The 13635-nt window shown below is 36.1% G+C and overlaps 2 protein-coding genes across 4 annotated transcripts in view; one reads left to right on the top strand and one right to left on the bottom strand.

Moving 5' to 3' along the window:
- Nucleotides 1-431: 431 nt before the first annotated feature.
- The window catches only part of LOC115620602, a 62210-nt gene continuing 49006 nt past the window's right edge, over nucleotides 432-13635 (bottom strand). The window contains exons 1-6 of one of the 3 annotated variants that reach the window (XM_030513926.1): nucleotides 7906-8043; nucleotides 6708-7236; nucleotides 4120-4250; nucleotides 1010-1206; nucleotides 804-931; nucleotides 432-740 (exon numbers count right to left, since the gene is read on the bottom strand). In XM_030513926.1, the coding sequence (XP_030369786.1) occupies nucleotides 722-740; nucleotides 804-931; nucleotides 1010-1206; nucleotides 4120-4250; nucleotides 6708-7153 (921 nt within the window). In that variant the 5' untranslated portion in view covers nucleotides 7154-7236; nucleotides 7906-8043 and the 3' untranslated portion in view covers nucleotides 432-721. Of the gene's footprint in view, nucleotides 741-803; nucleotides 932-1009; nucleotides 1207-4119; nucleotides 4251-6707; nucleotides 7237-7866; nucleotides 8044-13635 lie in introns of those variants that run through there. The other 2 variants (XM_030513918.1, XM_030513935.1) reach the window with 2 other exon arrangements.
- Nucleotides 1469-4106, top strand: LOC115634383. The gene is made up of 3 exons (XM_030532068.1): nucleotides 1469-1479; nucleotides 3573-3843; nucleotides 3923-4106. The coding sequence occupies exons 1-3, from the start codon at nucleotides 1469-1471 to the stop codon at nucleotides 4076-4078; spliced, it is 438 nt and encodes a 145-aa protein (XP_030387928.1). The 3' UTR covers nucleotides 4079-4106.

Raw genomic sequence — 13635 nt, forward strand, 5'->3', positions numbered from 1 at the left:
TGAAGCGTGACCAAATTTTTTTGCTCTCATTCAATAAGCGAAAAAAAGTAAATTGAAAATTTTATCAATTTTGTTGTACAAAAAGTATTTTTAGTAATTTGTTCTTTTGATTCATTTGTGATGACCTGTGGAGCAAAAATTATTCTCTTTTTTATAACTTTTTGAGGGTTTTTAAAAACAAAAACTCAGCTGCAGTGTGATTGTGCTTGATTTTTACACATCGGAGGATTACGATTTGCAAAAAACGAAATGTTCTCCACAGAGACATGGGAACACCTTTTGGGGCTGTTGCTTCCGTAAACATTTTCGGATTTAAAGAGACATAAGCTGGATTAAAAGAAATTAAAACATACTAACTAGCAATATTTCATTTCAATTTTTAACAATTTTCCAACCCTTCCGTTTAAAGATCAGAAAAATATGCAAAGGCGTTTAAAAGCAACAACATTCTTAAAATGTTTCAATTTATTATAGTAGTTAGAAATAGAAATTGCGAATTTATACATACGTATGCGCATCTAAAAACAATAAAGTAACAAATCTCTTAGGATACATACAGGTTTATTTATATTTATGTTTGTATATTTATATATATATCTTTATATATTTATATGTATTTTATATGTTGTGTTTATCAGTATTGTTATAGCCATATTTTAGAAATAAGCATGCTAACTGTACAAGACTTTTTGAAATAGAGTTGCTTTTATTGGCGCTTAACTCAGTCCCCCAAGATGATGCTGAAGATGAAGAAAAGATCATATTTATTTATTTATTATTTATTTATTGTAAACATTACTTACATGCGTTTTCTTAACGATTTTCGCTTTCTGCGCAACTTTTTGTATGAAAATTTGCTCGGTGAGATTTTGTAGTCTTCATCGAATTCCAACTCGAGTTTTATTAGATTTTCCAAGTTTAATTGGCAGTCCTGGCAATGAACAATTGACGGTTAATTATGGAATAAAACATTGCTTACATTTAATTATTTTGTCGGTGGTGGAAATACCTCGAGATTCTTAAAGTGCCAGCGCGAATCATTTGGTGACCCCCCACCACTGGCCAATTGACTGAGACAGGTGCGCATGGTGGGCCAGCACTGGCAGCGTTTATTGGTTATTTCGCATCCCGGCTGGAGAACAATTGTATCGCCCTCGGTGCAGTTACTATTCTCGTTGTATGTCAGGGCAGTGAGGTGCTGAAGATCTGAAATAATTAGGCCATGACGCAATGGCAGATTTAAACGTGTTCGGCAGTTCAAAACCCTGTCTGGTTCTGGGCATTTAATATGCCATTATATCTGGCTAGATGATAATGACATGTCTAATGACCTGCACGCATTTTTAACTACCTATGGATAGCCTCGCCTATCGCCCATTTAGTTTTTGTTCAGCAGTTGGCAGTGCAATGCGGTATCAACTCTATATAACGTGTATATTTCTACAATTTATGCAATGGCCGCAAGAAAATGAAGCCAAGGTGAGAGGGAATGCCGAAATACCGAGTATGTAAATGAAGTGAGCTCTCAAAAGAGCCAACACTACAGTATAAAAGTTGGCAGTTATCAACAAAATGTTAGTGTGTGTGTGTGTGTGTGTGTGTGTATAGAACAATTATTTCTACAATCGAAGAGTTTTTCATTTTTAAATCAGTGTGATGACGTGCTACTATTTGTTTTTCTATTTTTAATAGAGAATGGAAATTTTTTGATTTCAAAGTTTTCTTAACTTTGGCTAAACATTGGACTTTTCTGTTTAGTTCTGATTAAGGCTATCCAGCTGAAGGCAAACTCAATGCCCTATTAGGTTGCAACTCAATAAGCTTTGGCCCACATCCTCCCTATTCTATAAAACTGTCACCCCTTTCAATTAATGTCTGGAAACACATGAATGCTTGTGCTTGCTCAAGTGCTGCATAAATGTTTGATGATTCAGTTTCAATGGACAGGGGGGAGGGGGCCTCTGAGAACGCCCATTTTCTGCCAAGCTGTCTAGTGTTGATGAGAAATTGGAATTATAAGGAAATATAATTTTGAAGTAGGTCGAGTTCTCCTGAAGTGGCGACAGCTGCAGAAACTTCAACTTGACAAGCAGCACGACTGTGTGAACAGCAGCTAGTTATTTATTTAGATATTAGTTGATATTCTTAATTAAAAGTGAGGCTAACCTACATTCGAACAGCACTGACTGCTTAAGCCTTTGGCGAACAGTTCCTTACTGTTTACGCTTCCTTGCTAATGCAAAGCACCTAAGTCCGTAATTTTCCTGAGCACACATTACTGGCAAAGCAGACGTGGCATTGTTTTATTAAATTGATTAACTTTGCAACTACACTCTGAGAACAGCAAGTGGAGAAGCCAATACTCTAGATACAGGGTGTGTAGAATAATTATATGAATAAAATAAAAAAGTATTAATTAAACTATTTTAGCAATTTTTTTCAATTTAAGTATTTAAATAAAATGTGCCTTTTTAATATAAAACTGCCTTGAATAAAAAGTCAACTTTATTTAACACATTTTTTTAATCTACAAGTGATTAAGAAAATCAAAATAAGATACAAATTGGCTATGAAAAATAATTTAAAATAAAAACTCTGAAAATTGATAACGTGATAAAAAAAAAATAAAAAAAAAACATTTAAAATAGTTCTTCCCACCCAGCAACAACAATTAGGGCCGTACTTTAAATATTTAAATGAAATTAATTAAATAAATATATTAGATTAAGCTTTACTTTAGTCTCTAAATGAGAAGATTCAATAAATAAAAACTACAAGTAGCGTACAAAAAATGTAAACACAGGGCCGTACTTCAAATATTTAATTCTAATTAATTAAATAAATATATTAGATTAAGCTTCACTTTGGTCTCTAAATGAGAAGATTCCAGAAATAAAAACTAGCGTAAATAAAATTTAAGCGCTTGTTAGCCAGTCCCGAAAGCTATGCTCCAAAAAAATATCAATTACTAGAAATTGGGAATCTGCAATCGAGTTCATTTTACAAAATAAATTTTCTCTGAATTTAAAAAAACTAAATCTTCAAATAGAAAAGCAAAGTGGGGGAAAATTTTTCAAGCATAAAACTAAGTTTGCACTTCTTTGCTAGCATCTCGTATTTTCGTTTTCATTTCTAATTTTCGAAAAATGTGTTCAATAAAAGCATTGCACCTACTAGTGCTGGTTTGTTGCAGACCGCACGAGATGGCCCAGAAATTGGCTTTAATAAACATGCACGTACACGCACACGCACAGAGCAACATATTCATGATACCAACCAAGTGCGTCCCAAGACAAAATTTATGGACAAAATACGGTTTTTTTTTCATTTACAAATATTTGTAAAGTACACATATTTTAAGAATCTACATTTGGCTGAAGATTTTAGAATTAAATTTTAAATCATCATACATACTTGAAGAAAGAAGCAAGTATAGGCATTTTAATTATGTAGTTTATGAATGGTTCTTGTCAGATTGCATTGCAGCTTTATTTAACCAATTCCAATTTCTTTCTATATCAGAATAACTATGGAATTATGATGTATACGTTTTCATGTCAATCATACACCAGTCAGCTACTGGAACTATCCTGTCAGCTCCACAAGAAGCACGTAACGCCAACAATTTCGGTAAATTTCCGGTTCAACGAGACCATCAGTAAGTTCACAATCCATGCCGTGTTCGACGTATTTGCGAAGGGTAATAAGCGCATCAATTTGGTGAACATCAAAATGGACGGCTGCAGGTATCTGAGCTCGCTAAATGGAAAAAATCTCTTTCATAAACTATTGAAACGACTGCGGAGTGTTAGCGATTTACCTAATGGTTGTCCAATTGTGGCGGTAAGCGGACAAATTAATCGCAATTAACTTAACCGCAGTATTAACAGCTAATCCAATTCATACACATCTGATTATGCAGCAACAAAAATATGAAATACGCAACTATACGTTCCTACCCGACGAATACCCCTCCAACGCCCCCGAGAGCCATTGGCAAATGCGCGTGAAATTGCTGAAGCAGAACGAACTATATGTCGACATATTGTTCGACGGCGCTGTGGTCTATAATACGTGATGGCCATGCCAATGCCTATACTAATATTAATTCCGACTTACCCATGCACACGCCCAGGCCGCTACTTATGGGCAGTTTGGTCACACACTGCAGTGGCGGCTCACATTGTCCGGAAAAGCCGCCCGGTCCTCCGCACGACTCGCCCAACGTCTTCGCGCATATGCGACAACATCTGCATGAATAAATAAATGTTTATATATATATATATAGTATATATGTATATGTTGCGAGTGCACAAATTGTTTCTTGTTTGTCTCAGTTGGGTATTGTCTCTTTGAATGCCGCGAGGCAACTAATTTCGCGAACCCCACACAAAACAAAATCGAATACAATTTAAACGGAACTGTTTCATCTTCAGATGGAAACACACACACACAATCTGCACTTGGGAAAATACTAGGCTAGTTGGCATTAAATATTAAATTAAATAAATTTACAAAAATTAATAAGTTATTTTTAAAATTTTATTTTTTCCGAGTTACAATTTAAAGATGACATTAAAACCAATTTGCAACCCCTTCTCGGAATTCGTAATAATGAGCAGAATAAATGCATTTGGAAACAAGTGGAAATAAACGATACGCTTCTTGTTACATGTTTCAATTCCGCATTTTTTGTTCAGCGGAAATTTAAATTCGAAATCTTGAAACAAGCGGAAAAAATCCAAACCTACTTATAATTTCGCATTTTACGTTTTACACAAGCTTGAATGATGGATGTGAAAATTTTAGAAACAAAAGGTAATAATAATAAATAACGTTATTGAGATCGTGTCCTATTCTTCTCAAGCGGATTGTCAAACTCAATAACAATAATCTTTAATATATTTTTTACTAAATAAAAGTGAAAAAATTGACTTAAAGAATATATATCTTTTTCATAATTGATTGCATATTGTTCTAAAAATAAATAATACGGCCAACGTTTCTAAACAATTCTTCTCTTCTAGTATTGCGTAAGACTTGCTGCTCAACAGAAGGGATGGAACATTTTTTTCAGAGCTGCCTTGAACTTCAAATGAATATCAATAAAAGCATTTCAACTATACTTCTAATATTAATCAGGTAGTAAAAAGTAATAAAAGTGATTATTTTCTTGGTTGGCACAATAGACTCCTCTAAGACAAACCACAATTTCTTTTTGAAAATATTTATGCATCTTTAAATTATTGAGTTACTTATGCATTCTTATATTGTGCTTTTCACAACAAGAAAAAATTAATATAAATGTTTGCTAGAGATATTTGCAGCAAAAACAAATATTTGATTTCTTCAATCCATCTTATATTTGCTCCAAATCAGCTTAAGACAATGCCATTAAATGCTATTGCACGAATAAATGAAATTTAAATGTTAAATCATGAATTTCAAGAAATAATTTCAAGTATTAAAGCAACAAACTATACTATATGTTATGTATTAAGTATCCATTATCAAAAATTCACGCATGAAGCGAAAGCGGGGTCATGGCAAAAAATCTTGAACAGCGATATGAGAACCATTCAATCATTCATAATTAGTTGATGCAACGTTATTCATGCCATGAGCCACTGACGGATTTATCTTCGTACTCGTACTCATATGCTTTACACAGCAACCAGCATTCATTCGGTTGCAGTTGACAGAATAACGAATTGAAGCGGAAATAAATTATCCAACTGTCGTACATACATATATGTATATAGAAAGTATATGTACATACATAACGATTTTGCCAACACATGACAGGCAAAGCTTCCTGTCTATGCAGGTCTTATGAAGTCTGATGATGGGAAAATAATAATATGGCGCTAAATCATATACATTGATGTTGTGCAATAAATTATTTATTTATTTTTTTTTTAATAATAAACTGTAGTTTTGATTGAACGTAAAACGTTACCATCGTTATTATTTTTTTCTTTTAAGTATGATCATTATTACAAAATGATTGTGCAGAATACGAGCAACAAAACACAAATGTAAAATATTTCCATCTCATGTGTGCTTTTTAAAATAAGTATATAATAAATTTACATTTAAATATAACATAATTTAAAAGTATATAATAAATTTACATTTAAATTATGTTATCACTTTTTACATAACAATATTAGTCTGCAAATATTCCTTGGTCGTCCTACCTGGCCTGTTTCCAATTCCATTTATTCTTAAAAAGTAATGCAAAGCGCTTCTATCGGTTTTTGTGGGAATGGAACACAAAATAAATTAAGAATAGCATACTTTTGGGGGTCACATACAATTTGATCAACAAAAATTAATTTGGAAGTCTTTGAAGGACAATTAAAACATCTCAGGTCTTCCGCAACCAATCAATTAATAATAATCAATCATTTAATCAATAATAACAATGTATAACAGCAAACACAAAAATGTGAAATTGTAAAATATTTCAGGGTGAACATTTGAAATCACTTTCTAATTGAGTGAACAAAATGAAAAGCTGAAGGAAGCAGGAAATGTTTGCAGTAAATTGCCTCTAATTTGTTTGCTTTATTTTGAAGCAGAACGTAGAATTTTTTCAACCGCCAACCATATCAGATGAATATAAATCATACCTGCATGCCAAGATATATGTAATTGCATGTGCGATGATAATGTTAATGACTTCTGATGCACTCTATACTTACTTGCATGGGTCCCACAGCATGAGTCCTTTGCCGGGGCAATCGAGGGCACGTATGACATCGCATTCCTTTGGATTGCAGTAGCATTTGAGCCCGTTCACCACATTGTTGCTGCCTGCCGCGGCCATTGTCAGGAGATAGCAGCAGACATATATGAGATATATGCGCACATTTAAACGACCAAAATAACTTCCTGTGCGCATCCTGTGCGGAAGTGGGGCTTTGTGTTTGTTGGCGGCTGCTGTTACCGATGTTGTCGTTGTTGCTGCTGTTGTTGTTGCTATCGTTGCTGTTGCTGTTTTTGTTGCTGCTGCTGCTGCTGTTGTTGTTGTTGTTGTTGTTGCTGATGATATTGATGTGGTTCTCGCTCTTGTGCCACCGCTCACCATTACGCCCCCACTTTCCGCTCTGCTGCTCATCATCATTGTGCTGCCCGCTGTGCCGCACATTTATTGGCAGTAGTTGTTGTTGGTACTGTTGTTCTCTGTTATGGTTGCTGCTGCTGGCCAATGGTTAGCAATTTGCATGGTGACTGCAAAGCACAAGTATAATAATAAAAAAGCATAAAAGCCAAAATGATTAAAATGCCATAAACTATATGCGCCACGCCTCCTACTTTAATGGCCATTAAATTTAGGCTAATTTGCATTCGCCATCGGCAGAAAGGAGACGGGGTCGCTGAAGTCAAGTCAAGTTTGTTTTGGGCCCCTTTTTGGTGGGTTTTGGTGGGAAGGTCGTTTCAATGGAAAAATAATCGAGTTTGCTTTTTCGTTTTTCACTGTTTTCTGTTATTGGTGTTGTTGCTGTAGTTGCTGTTGTGGTTGTTATTGTTGTTGTTGTTATGTTGTGTTGTGTTGCTGCTGCTGCTGCTGCTGCTGCTGTTGTGGTCTCTAGAGTATATTGGTTTCGCATTGACTTTAGTTGCTGCCTTCATGGCTGTCGTTTTCAAGAGTCCTTTACGGTTTTTACCACTCGACAATGTCAACCATTTTCAACTTGGCCAAAAAAACACAGACTTACACACACACACAAACAGACACACACATGCACACACAGAACGCGCTTTCAATTTGATGTTTTCTATAAAAGCAACAACGACAACTACAGAATATGAGTGGCAAACGTTCGGTTCGGTTTTACACACAAACACACACACACACACCTCGTTACACGTAACGACGCACGTTTGTGACGAACGTACGTTGATATGAGGTTTGTTTCTATGGAGGCCTAGAGGGAGATGTGGAATGCGAGTTGGTTGACTGTGTCGTGCGTTGTGCCTTTTGTTCCTTCGCCTGTCACGTCGTTGGCGTTGTCGTCTTCGTTCATTGCCCGCACAGATACGGCGTCGCAGTCCTATGAATTTTTCATGCGCTTTTGTCTGCCGCACGCTGCCATTTAACGCAAGAGACTAACCAACTGAATTCCACGCATTACCGTAGTAGACCATTTCAAGCTGGTCCTGCTGCTCGTTAACTGGAAATATCCCTATATTGTTCGCATGCGCCTGCGCTCTCACACTCAACTGGAATGTAACGTAACTTAGAGAGACTATCTCTATGTGTGTGTGTATGGAGTATGGTGTATGGGTGAGTGTGTGTGCGTGTGTGTGTGTGAGTGCGAGTTATCAGACAGCAAACAACGGCGATGGTGATGGGAACGCATGCAAAACATTTGCCCGTAAAATAAGTCATTTTGTTATTGTAATTATAAGGACATAAAGAGGCAGGAAGGCGAAATTCTTGACAGCCTGCGCCAAAAGTCGCTTGCCAACGGAAATGACCGGGAAATAGGTAGATAGAGAGAGAGGGGGGGTGGAGGGGTGCACAGAAATATACATATATACATAAATATAATGGCGCAATTAGAAAATCTTTTCTTTTCATAAACTTTGACGCCATGTCAGCTGCTAATAAGCATCTTCAACTCGCGATTCTAGGTAATAAAAGCCGCATGCTACAGTTCAAAACCAATACGTTGTTGAGCACTCGGGGCTTTGGTAACTTTACCATCACCGCCAAGAGGATACTCCTCGAATCGCCCACGCGCAATGCCACAAAGTGCGTGCCACAAAGAAACTGCCAACTTTTCCAATTAGCGTGAAACAGACGTTGGTGCTGCTGCCACTGCCGCTGCCAATGCTGCTCCTACTTCGTCCTAGCGCTCAAGTAACCAAGCCAATGTTGCGTAAAACAGTCATAGCAGCAGCGTCCATGATTGTCCAAAGTCCTTGCCGTGGCCAGCCGACTGCGACTGCGACTGCTGTCTGTGCGCCTCCCTGCCTCAACAATGAAGCAGGAGGCACGCAAGCTGGTGTGAAGAAGGCCAAGTGGGCAGCCAACTGGGCAGCCAGCTGGCCAGCAATTGAACAAAAGAGCAATCGGGAATTATGAGTTGGGGGGCAAACTTTTTAACAGCAATAACAGCGTGAAGAAAAAATACAACAACGCCAAAGTTGCGCCAAACTTGAGTTTCAAATTGATACGAGTGTGGTGTAAAAATAATGTGCAACACTGCTGCGGCACGCACTCGGACTGTGGTCGGGCTGGGCTGGGCTGGGCTGGGCTGGGAGCTGTTCAGTTGAATGGACCGCTTTACATTGTAATTCCTTTGTAAATGAGCATTTCAGCTATTAATTTTCAACAATTGCGGTCGAACTTTTGAAAGCGCGCCAACACATTTCATTTTACATTCTATTTTTTGCTCGTTTACTTATTTTCCCATTTCTCACAAAGTGCCATTAGTTTACAACTTTTTGATGACACTTTTATTAGCACTTTAAAATACTTGTATATATAAAAATGTTCTATGTGCTGTTGTTTAAAATGCAATGCTTGCCCCACACACACACGCACACCCACATACAGATTGCAGCGGCATTTTTAAGTGATCGCAGATCTCTAACACTCTCTCTTTGTTTTGTTCTCGGACTAATACTACTCCTTCAGAAGGCTACAAAATAAGCACACTCGGAAAAAAGAGAAAATCACGCCTAAAATAAGACAAAGACAGCTGTTTTAAATTTGAGAAAATTTATTTCAAAAAGAAGTAGTCTTTTTTCAAATATTTAGTGAACTTTAAAGTTTGGTTTAAGTCATTAAGCTTTATGTGTTTTTATTTTTTGTATAATTTTTCCCGCTGTATACTGTAAATTGTTTAACTTTTTATAATTCTTCATTTTGTTTAATAAAGTAGAAAAAGCTCTGCTGCCTGTACTCTTAATTTATTTTATTTTATTTTATTTATTTTAAGATGTCTTTACCTATCTTGTAAATTCATAATGAATGAATGAAATGGACATATTGAAATGAAGTTGTTTCCTGTACTCTTAAGATTAAGATATCTTTACCTCACTTGTAAATTCATAATGAATGAAGAAGTGAATAAATTGAAATCGAAATATTGAAATGAAGTTGTTGAAATCAAATAAAATTACGTGGATTTACTTTAATTTCGCACAGTCTATTTTAATTGAATATATTCATTTAAATGTACATATTATTATATTAAAACAATTATAATTAAATGCAAAAGCAGTAGTTTTTAAGTTTCAGGACAAAATGAACACACAATTAAAATGTCATTCATTCGAAAAATTGTCTCTAAATTTAAGAAAAAACATATGTGTAGAATAAATATAGAAATTAAAAATATAGTATAACTTTCAATCCAATTGGCTAATCAATAGATTTATATAAAGCATAAATAATTAAATAAGACTAAACTCCTAGTTTAAGCTGTATTTGTATTTTTCTATAAGTTTAATTTAAGTTGTTGTAAATAATAACAGTATAATTAAAATATTACACTTATAAAAAAAAACAAAACAAAAATTGGCTAAATTAAGAAAAGCATTTTCTTAAATAAGAAAAATGCTGTAATTTCTTAATATAAGAAAAAAAATTAATGCAGTTTTTAGTGTGAGGGTAATTTTGTTTTACTTTTTATTATTATTATTTTTATACCCTGTACCCAAAGGGTACAAGGGTATATTAGTTTTGTGCGAGTGCACATGGAACACACAGAAGGAGGCTTGGTAGACCCCACAAAGTATATATATTCTTGATCAGCATGACAAGCCGAGTCGATATAGCCATGTCCGTCTGTCCGTCTGTCCGTCTGTCCGTCTGTCTGTCTGTATGAACGCAAGGATCTCCGAAAGTATAAGAGCTAGAATAACCAAACTTGGTATACAGATTCTCCTGAGACCGAGAAAGGACGAGTTTGTTAATTTTTTCTGATCCACCCCCCCACTCCCCCCCCTATTAACGATTTTCTATAACTCCCGTAATTCTTAGAATTTTGAAATAAAATTTGGTAGTCACATTTGGTTAGTAATTATATATCCATATACCAAGTTTCATTATGATAGAATGATCGGAAAGAAAGTTATAGCCATATAACCAGGCCCAATGCAAACATACATACATATGTACAAGTACACAAACACGCATAAGGCACGATTCTGATGTAAATGTAAATGTATGTATGCATGCATGGAATATTTTATATTTAATTAGTTAATATTTAGTTAATTAATTAAATTAATTTAGTTAATTAATTTAATTAAATTAATTAATTAATTTAATTACTTTTTTGTGGGGTGGTACAGGGTATTTAAGAGTTGAGCCTGCTCGACTTTAGCATTCCTTTCTTGTTTTTTTTTTTGAGTGCAGAGCTGCCCACGCAATTTGGTTTTAAACTTTCTGCATGGGGATTTGTGTTTTAGGCAATTTGCGCGACGCTAATCCTAAAGTTGAGTGTACAATGACCACTGACGCTGACGCCAACGCCAACGTCGACGTCGACGGCGACTGCGACGGCCACTGCCGTAGTCGCATTAGAGCAAGTAAGTATGTAATTTGCCCCTCGACCATTTCAAATTACGTTAGTTTGGCGCGTGGCGGCCTACTAAGGCCCAGCACCAAATTGAAAGCCTGATTGTGGGGTGTGCGTGTGTACGTATGTATGTATGTATGTGTGTGTGTGTGTGTGTACTGGTCAAATACATATTTCTTGTTTCAATTACTTTGGGCTAAGACGTAATGGCGACGGCAACGGCGACGGCGACGACGACTTGAACGGCAATTGCCCGGGGTTAGGTTCTGGCACGACCCCACCACAACAATTTAAGTAAAATTTGCATATAAATTGCAGAGCTACTTGCGTTGATTTCGATTATTTGATGAACTTTATGAGGGGCTTTTCACTCATAATGACTGCCTGCTGTCTGCTGCCTTCCGCTGGCGCCTGCACTGCGGCTGCATAGGTCATAAGCATACTTAGTTAGTCCGTCCGGCCACATCAGCTGGCTTCTACAAATGTTGACTTGTTTATCTTTTACATGACGCAATGCAGCGTCAGAGCGCAGCTGGAAAGTATGCAGCGCTCGTTTGAATGGCGCTGGAAATCAGTTCGGCCAGCGCTGAAGTGCAGTGCAGTGGAGTAGAGTGGAGTAGAGTGGAGTAGAGTGGAGTACAGTAGAGTGGAGTGGAGTGGAGTGGAGTAGAGTGGAGTGAAGTGAGCTGAACTGAGTGAAGTGGAGTGATGAAGTGCAGTGCTGTGCAGTCCTGCTGAATGGCATTTAATACACAGCTAGACAGCGCATCTGCTACTGCAATAGCAACAGCGATAGCGATAGCGAGTAGAGCACAAAAACATGACAACAACAAGAAGCTAAATATTTGCTAGCTCCCAGGCTTGGTCAGTTACAAGAGCTACAAGGCATGCCGGCAGATGTGCCACCCACTGGGGAAAAAAAAAAGCACTCGAACAAAAAATAGTGCCCGAACAGAGTTCCCATTGTGTAAGATATTTGGTTTAGAGTCTGGTTCTGAATGGCTTGTTTAAGGACACAAAACCAATACTTTTACGGCTAAAATAAAACAAAATAGACCAAGTTTGTTAAGCATAACTGTGGACTGATCAAAGCGCCTTAGCTCTACAACATAATATTATAAAGATAACAATTTTTTCTTGCAAGTCTTTACTTTACATCTGTGCTGAGTTGAACAATTATTCAATATTATCTTAATACAACATAGTTACGAAATTGAAATAAGCTTTTGTTTTCCTTTTAAATAATACCAATTAAACAATTTCATGTTATCTGCAATGTTTACAAATCTACTTCCTTTTCAGGGAAATAATTGAATTCCATAGAACGATATCATATACATAAATACTTTTTGACAACACTACAAATTCCAAATTATAATTTCATTTCAGAATATACTTATCTGTACGAACATACAAACACACACACAGACACACAATTGTTTCCATTGAAATTCATTTGTATTTACAAATTGAAAAAGTTATTCCTCGAAAGAGGAGCTGCTACTCAATACAATTGATAGCTTACTATAAATAATAATGCCTCCCAAAGACTAACAAATCAATATTTGTACATGATAAAATGAAAATTAGTGAGTGTTTGAAAATTCTATTCAGTTGGTTAAGCATCTCTTGGCCAGTGGCCAAAGGTTGAAGAAATCAAAGCAATTGAAGAAAAATTCTGTTATGCAGGACAGCAACTGCTTCCCACCAGCCACTTCAAATTGTAATACTAAAACGATATTGATGGGGAATTATTATTAATATACATTCTTGTACAGACATCGAGTGCATCTTGTGATTTATTTATTACAAAAATATTGATACATGCATACACGAAATACGGCTAGGTTTCGAAGGGGGAGTGAACCACAACCACCCAAGTCTGTCAATAACAGCATTAAAGCACATTAAATCATTAACAGATACTGGAAAAGGAATTATAACGATATTATAAAGCTTATTAAGTTGTATACTGTGCGTATACTTAATATTTCAAAAGTAATTGTATACGCAATGGGTGAGAGGAAAGAAAATGTCTAATAAGCAAATAATTGCATTCAATAGATACATACTTATATGAGATTTGCATTAA

Source organism: Scaptodrosophila lebanonensis, unplaced genomic scaffold, assembly GCF_003285725.1.
Source record: "Scaptodrosophila lebanonensis strain 11010-0011.00,11010-0021.00 unplaced genomic scaffold, SlebRS2 tig00000001-arrow-pilon, whole genome shotgun sequence".
NCBI lineage: Eukaryota > Metazoa > Arthropoda > Insecta > Diptera > Drosophilidae > Scaptodrosophila > Scaptodrosophila lebanonensis.